The 6,665-nt window shown below is 40.5% G+C and overlaps 1 protein-coding gene and 1 long non-coding RNA gene across 2 annotated transcripts in view; one reads left to right on the top strand and one right to left on the bottom strand.

Annotated features, from left to right (window-relative positions):
• The first annotated feature begins 757 nt into the window (after positions 1 to 757).
• LOC135095388 (uncharacterized) lies at positions 758 to 4,846 on the top strand. Its single transcript, XR_010264366.1, has 2 exons — positions 758 to 4,176; positions 4,309 to 4,846. It is a non-coding gene; the product is annotated as an uncharacterized LOC135095388 (long non-coding RNA).
• LOC135095385 (vacuolar protein sorting-associated protein 53 homolog) overlaps positions 4,732 to 6,665 on the bottom strand; it is an 11,893-nt gene continuing 9,959 nt past the window's right edge. The window contains exons 18-20 of the mRNA XM_063996186.1: positions 6,321 to 6,395; positions 6,112 to 6,201; positions 4,732 to 5,481 (exon numbers count right to left, since the gene is read on the bottom strand). Of these exons, the coding sequence (XP_063852256.1) occupies positions 5,242 to 5,481; positions 6,112 to 6,201; positions 6,321 to 6,395 (405 nt within the window). The 3' untranslated portion in view covers positions 4,732 to 5,241. The remainder of the gene's footprint in view (positions 5,482 to 6,111; positions 6,202 to 6,320; positions 6,396 to 6,665) is intronic.

Below are 6,665 nucleotides of genomic sequence, written 5' to 3'. Positions count from 1 at the left end.
AGATGTAAGAAGCTTTTAGGAGTCTTTTAGGCAGCCAGAGAGTAATATTTAACGACAGAACGATTTAACAAGCCTTCAGGAACTGTTTAGGCAGCCAGAGAGTAATATTTAACGACAGAACGATTTAACAAGCCTTCAGGAACTGTTTAGGCAGCCAGAGAGTAATATTTAACGACAGAACGATTTAACAAGCCTTCAGGAACTCTTTAGGCAGCCAGAGAGTAATATTTAACGACAGAACGATTTAACAAGCCTTCAGGAACTCTTTAGGGAACCAGAGAGTAATATTTAACGACAGAACGATTTAACAAGCCTTCAGGAACTCTTTAGACAGCCAGAGAGTAATATTTAACGACAGAACGATTTAACAAGCCTTCAGGAACTCTTTAGGCAGCCAGAGAGTAATATTTAACGACAGAACGATTTAACAAGTCTTTAGGGAGCCAGAGAACAATATTTAGCAAGCTTTTTACGTGTCTTAGGTAACCAGTGGATAATAATTAGCCAAAACTATGTATAACAAGCCTTTATGAGTATGTATCTAACTGGTGCTTAACAGTTAAGAGTGAAAACTAGACCTTTCTGACCCGGTAACTGGTAGCACATGATATCCAGGGACAATACTACATGTAACAAGTCTTTACGAGCCTGTAGTTAGCCAGCGCACTTGTAACAACCCTTCGTACACCCTTGCAGAAACTGTGGAAGCACGTCAAACACCGGTATGGCCAGGCGTCGCTAGAAGATGAGGAAGAGGAGTGAAAATTGACATGTTGCCTCTCTGACTGCCTGTGTGTGACTGCCTGGGTCTCCACCACAACCCCCAACACCTCTGACTCACTACCACCACCATCACCTCCTCGATCAAGGCCTCCGCTTTGCCAACGACTCCTGACTGAAGCCCAGGAGTCTGTCGTTCTTCTCGGCTTGTTGTCTTCATCTTCTCCCCCCCTGCGGTCTTGTAACACCTCCAGGCTGCTCCACAAGGCTCTGCTCTGTCATTGGGGAGCTGTTGGGGGCTTAGCTAAGTCGAGTTCTATTGGTTAAGGTTCAGGTCAGGATGGGTTAGGTTGGGTTAAGTTGTATTGTGAAGTTCATAAAGTTTTAGCCTCTCAAGGTTAAAATTAGTGAAGTTTTTCATAATCTGACTTGAAAAAATTATAAAAACTCTTATTTTGTTTCAGTCAAGCAAAATTTTATGATTGGTCGACGTTACTTAGCCAGAAACCAGTAGAATTTTTCATAATCTGACTTGAAAAACTGATAAAAACGCTAATTTTGTTTCAGTCAAGCAAAATTTTACGATTGGCCGACGTTACTGAGCCAGAAACCAGTAGAATTTTTCATAATCTGACTGAAAAACTGATAACACTAATTTGGTTTTCAGTCAAGCAAAATTTTATGATTGGCCGACGTTACTGAGCCAGAAACCAGTAGAATTTTTCATAAACTGACTCAAAAAAATGATAAAAAAAGAGAGATTTCAGTAAGTCGGCTGCGATTTTACCATCAACCGACATTCAAGACTCAAAAACCCCAGCAAGAATTTTCATAACAACTCAAAAAAACTAAAAAAATAAATAAATAAAAAAAAATCACTCATTTAATCTTAAAATCCAATGAAGGCAATTTAGAAGTTTCATTGCAAAGATTAAGACCAGTAGTCAGTCAGTCAGTCAGTCAGTCAGTCAGTCAGTCAGTCAGTCAGTCAGCCAGTCAGTCAGTCAGCCTCTGTACATAAATTAGTGGGCGGCCATTGTTCGTATGTCTGTGTATAAGTGAAGAGGATAATAAATGTGTTTGTTTATTTGTGTGTGTGTGTGGGTGTTTTATTCCTTGTGTGAGAGAGAGAGAGAGAGAGAGAGAGGTTTTATGCTGTTTTGTGTGTGTGTGTGAGAGAGAGAGAGAGGGAGACTGTTTGTGTGTTAGAGAGAGAGAGAGAGACTGTTTGTGTGTGTGTGTGTGTATGTGAGATGTGTGTTTGTGCATGTGTGTGTTAGAGAGAGAAAGAGAGAGAGAGAGAGAGAGAGAGAGATTCATACACACACATACACACACAGAAAAGAGAAGATATTTTTTATAGCATTTTTTTTTGTTCAGTTTGGCGAATGCTGAAAATTGGAAAAAAAAAACACAAAGAAATGTTTAAATTATGTCCTTTCATTTATTCTCTGTTTTCAGGTAAAAATTTATAATATTTTTGAAAGAGTGTCTTGTGTGTTGCTGTTATTGAGGAGTAGTGAAGATTGCCAGGGAATGTTGGGAGGAACTGTCTTTTTTGTTGTTTATTTAATTTTTTTAGGTAAATATTTGTAACTTTATTTATTGGGTGTTAATTTGAAAGTGTCCTGTGTTGTTGTTGTTGTTATTGAGGAGTAGTGAAGATTGCCAGGGAATGTTGGGAGAATTTTTTTTTTTTGTTTATTTAATTTTTTTAGCTAAATATTTGTAACTATTTATTGTGTGTTAATTTGAAAGAGTGTCCTGTGTGTTGTTGTTATTGAGGAGTAGTGAAGATTGCCAGGGAATGTTGGGAGAAATTTTTTTGTTGTTTATTTAATTTTTTTAGCTAAATATTTGTAACTTTATTTATTGGTTGTGTTAATTTGAAAGAGTGTCCTGTGTGTTGTTGTTATTGAGGAGTAGTGAAGATTGCCAGGGAATGTTGGGAGAAACTGCCTTTTTTGTTTATTTAATTTTTTAGCTAAATATTTGTAACTTTATTTATTGGGTGTTAATTTGAAAGAGTGTCCTGTGTTGTTGTTGTTATTGAGGAGTAGTGAAGATTGCCAGGGAATGTTGGGAGAAATTTTTTTGTTGTTTATTTAATTTTTTTAGCTAAATATTTGTAACTTTATTTATTGGTTGTGTTAATTTGAAGGAGTGTCCTGTGTTGTTGTTGTTATTGAGGAGTAGTGAAGATTGCCAGGGAATGTTGGGGGAAACTGCTTTCATTTATTTATTTATTTATTTATTTATATATTTAATTTTTTTTTATCTAGGTAAATGTTTCAGATTTTTTAGTTATTTAGTATTTCATTTGTTTATTTATTTATTTTTCTCATTTTTTGCTCAATTTTTCGAACATTTTAGTTATCTAGATAGTATTTCATTCATTTATTTATTCATTCATTTATTTATTCTCATTTTTAGGTTAATGTTTTGGACCTTTTAGTTAACTGGGTAGCATTTCATTTACTTATCTATTTATTTATTCATTTTTCTCATTTAAAGGTAAATCTTTCGGACATATTTAATTAACTGGACGGCATTTCGTAAGTTTTGCGTTGTGTGGTGTCCGTCTCCCTCACTGACTTTCACAAGCTGTACTGAAGAAATTGGGTGAACCAGAACAGAAAGAATGCAAAATTTATCCAAAGGTTCCCTCTTTTAACGTTACGTCGGAAAGTACGTCATAACTTCTGTGTCCCGTGGGTGTCTGGACAGGTTGTGCTACCAGTCATCTCCAGGGTGTAGCAGAAGTTGTTGGAGGGTGATAGAACTGGTGACAAGGGTGTTTTTGATGTTTTTAAAGTATATTGTAGCATTTGTGTTCTGTGGGGTGTGGACATATCTTGCCAGTCATCGTAGAGCTACAGTGGAAGTTATTGGAGGTTAACAGACAGTGACAAGCTGATTTCAAGGGTGTTTTTGATGTTTTTAAAGTATATTGTAGCTTCTGTGTTCTGTGGGGTGTGGACATATCTTGCCAGTCATCGTAGAGCTACAGTGGAAGTTATTGGAGGTTAACAGACAGTGACAAGCTGACCTGATGACTTCGGGGTGAACTGACCAAGAGGTGATCGCTGGGAACTGAACAGAAACAGTGACAAGTTTACCTGAAGACCGCAGAATGGACTGGCTGAGATGCCCAAGGGTGTCCAAGAACCTGTAGCCTTCGTTTAGAAAGCCAAGTGACAGCACAGTTCATGACTTGACAAGGAGGAACAAGAACTGACACACAAGGAATGGTAGCACAGGTCAACAGCAGAAACAAGGAATGACTTTACAAGGAACAAGAACTGACACACAAGGAATGGTAGCACAGGTCAGCAGAAACAAGGAATGACTTTACAAGGAACAAGAACTGACACACAAGGATGGTAGCACAGGTCAGCAGAACCAAGGAATGAATTTACAAGGAACAAGAACTGACACACAAGGATGGTAGCACAGGTCAGCAGCAGAACCAAGGAATGAATTTACAAGGAACAAGAACTGACACACAAGGATGGTAGCACAGGTCAGCAGAACCAAGGAATGAATTTACAAGGAACAAGAACTGACACACAAGGAATGGTAGCACAGGTCAGCAGAACCAAGGAATGACTTTACAAGGAACAAGAACTGACACAAAGGGAATGGTAGCACAAGTCAGCAGAAACAAGGAATGACTTTACAAGGAACAAGAACTGACACACAAGGATGGTAGCACAGGTCAGCAGAACCAAGGAATGAATTTACAAGGAACAAGAACTGACACACAAGGATGGTAGCACAGGTCAGCAGAAACAAGAAATGACTTTACAAGGAACAAGAACTGACACACAAGGATGGTAGCACAGGTCAGCAGAAACAAGAAATGACTTTACAAGGAACAAGAACTGACACACAAGGATGGTAGCACAGGTCAGCAGCAGAACCAAGGAATGAGTATTGACAAGAACCAAGAAGTTATCTCAGGCCAGCAGGAGAACCAAGGAATGACTGTTAACAAGGAGAACCAGAAGATTATAACATTATTCATATCTTTTATTAATGTAAAGGAAGATATGTGCCCCCCACTCTCCCTCTCTCAAGGAAATGGAGAGGAGAGGTGAAAGTATTGAAATAAATTAACTAAAAACAGTAATGTGGAATGTAATATATCAGATGTGCTCTTTCAATATCTGGAATAACAACAACAAACATATCTTTCTAATTTCTATATAAATAATGTGATGTTTTATAGGGTTATGCTTGTATACATTCTCTCTCTCTCTCTCTCTTACATATAAACCATTCAGTGTGTGTGTGTGTGTGTGTGTGAGGGTCTCTGCACAAAAGGAATGTAAACTAGTGATTCATGTGAAGACGAAGGAAGGTGGAAGGGAAGGCAGTGGTGGTGGTGGTAAGTGAGGTTAGGTTACAGGTGACTAGTGTGTGTACAAGACCAGACTGGCAGAAGGCTGTGTTTGGGTGAGTAGACACACACACACACACACACACACACACACACACACACACACACACACACACAGCCTACGAGATGAGCCTACGAGACTTCAGCATTCTCTCCAGCCTTGCAATCTTGCTCATGTCGTGTTCAGGGCTTGGCGTGGCAGGGGGCGCTGGGACGGGGGCAGCAGGGCGGTACGAGGAGTCTGTGGTGGGGGTGGAGGGGGAGGTGGCGGGTGTGGTGGTGGCAGTGGTGGTGGTGGTGCGTTGACGGTACAGCTCAAGAAGGGCAGCTCGTTCCTTCACACCACGCATTTCAACGACCTAGAGAGAGAGAGAGAGGTAGTTAATTTCTTTATAGGCCTTTTAACACGACTTCGAGAGAGAGAGAGAGAGAGAGAATTTTTCCCCATAAGGCTGCATTAATTTTGGTATCTAGTCTTCCCTCACAATTCCGACGAAAGACAATTTGAAACTGGAATAGCTGTGTGTCTAGTTAGCTCAACTCTATCTACCTATTACTTCTCTTCTCCTTCCTCCTCCCTTTCACCCTCTCTCTTCTTCCTTCCTTTCATCACTTCTTCCTCCCTTTCAACACTTCTTCCTCCTTTCACCCTCTCTTTCTTCCTCTTCCTTTCATCACTTTTCTTCTTCCTCCCTTTCTTCCTCTTCCTCCTCCATTTCATCCTCACTTTCTTCCTCTTCCTTCTCCCTTTCATCATCTCTTCCCCTTCCTCCCCCCTTTCAACACCTCTTCCTCCTCCCTTTCACCCTCCCCACCCTAACCTCTCCTTACAACAATAAACACTTACCTCATTACCAGTCAAGCAGTGTTACCATACCTGTGTCCTCAATTAGATATCCCTCCCCACACACACACACACACACACACACACACACACACACACACACACACACACACACACACACACACACACACACACACACACACACCTTCTGGAAGTCTGCAATTGTAGCATCAGGCAGGAGTCTCATAAACTTGTCAACCAGTGCTGTGTTGTTGTGGTACTCCCCCATCACAACCTGAAGGGGAATGCTGTGAGTGGCAGTGGTGGTGGTGGTCAGCCTAATTTTCAGGTGTACATGTGAAAGAACTACTACTACTACTACTACTACTGCTGCTACCACTACTAGTACATTACCTGCAGGACCAGTTCAGCCCTCGCCATTCCTCTCGTGACCATCCTAGTGTATGTCTGTGGTGGATCCCTGCGTACCTGTTCGAGAGAGAGAGATGTAAGTGCCTACACACACAAACACACACACACACACACACACCAGATCTATTCCCTGCAAAGCCTAGACACTTATAAAGAATTGAGGCAAGACAATGTTATGACAAGTGAGATTGTGACCACAGAGAGGGGAAGAACAGTCCTTTAGCCGCCTCAAACCACTCTTACCTCCCACAAACATACATACAAACATTTCTACACTGCCTCCACACCTGTTACGTACACAGACGCACAATAATACCTCTTTTAATT

This window comes from Scylla paramamosain, chromosome 49, assembly GCF_035594125.1.
Source record: "Scylla paramamosain isolate STU-SP2022 chromosome 49, ASM3559412v1, whole genome shotgun sequence".
In the NCBI taxonomy this organism is placed as follows: Eukaryota; Metazoa; Arthropoda; class Malacostraca; order Decapoda; family Portunidae; genus Scylla; species Scylla paramamosain.
This window is presented reverse-complemented; position numbering and strand designations above follow the sequence as displayed.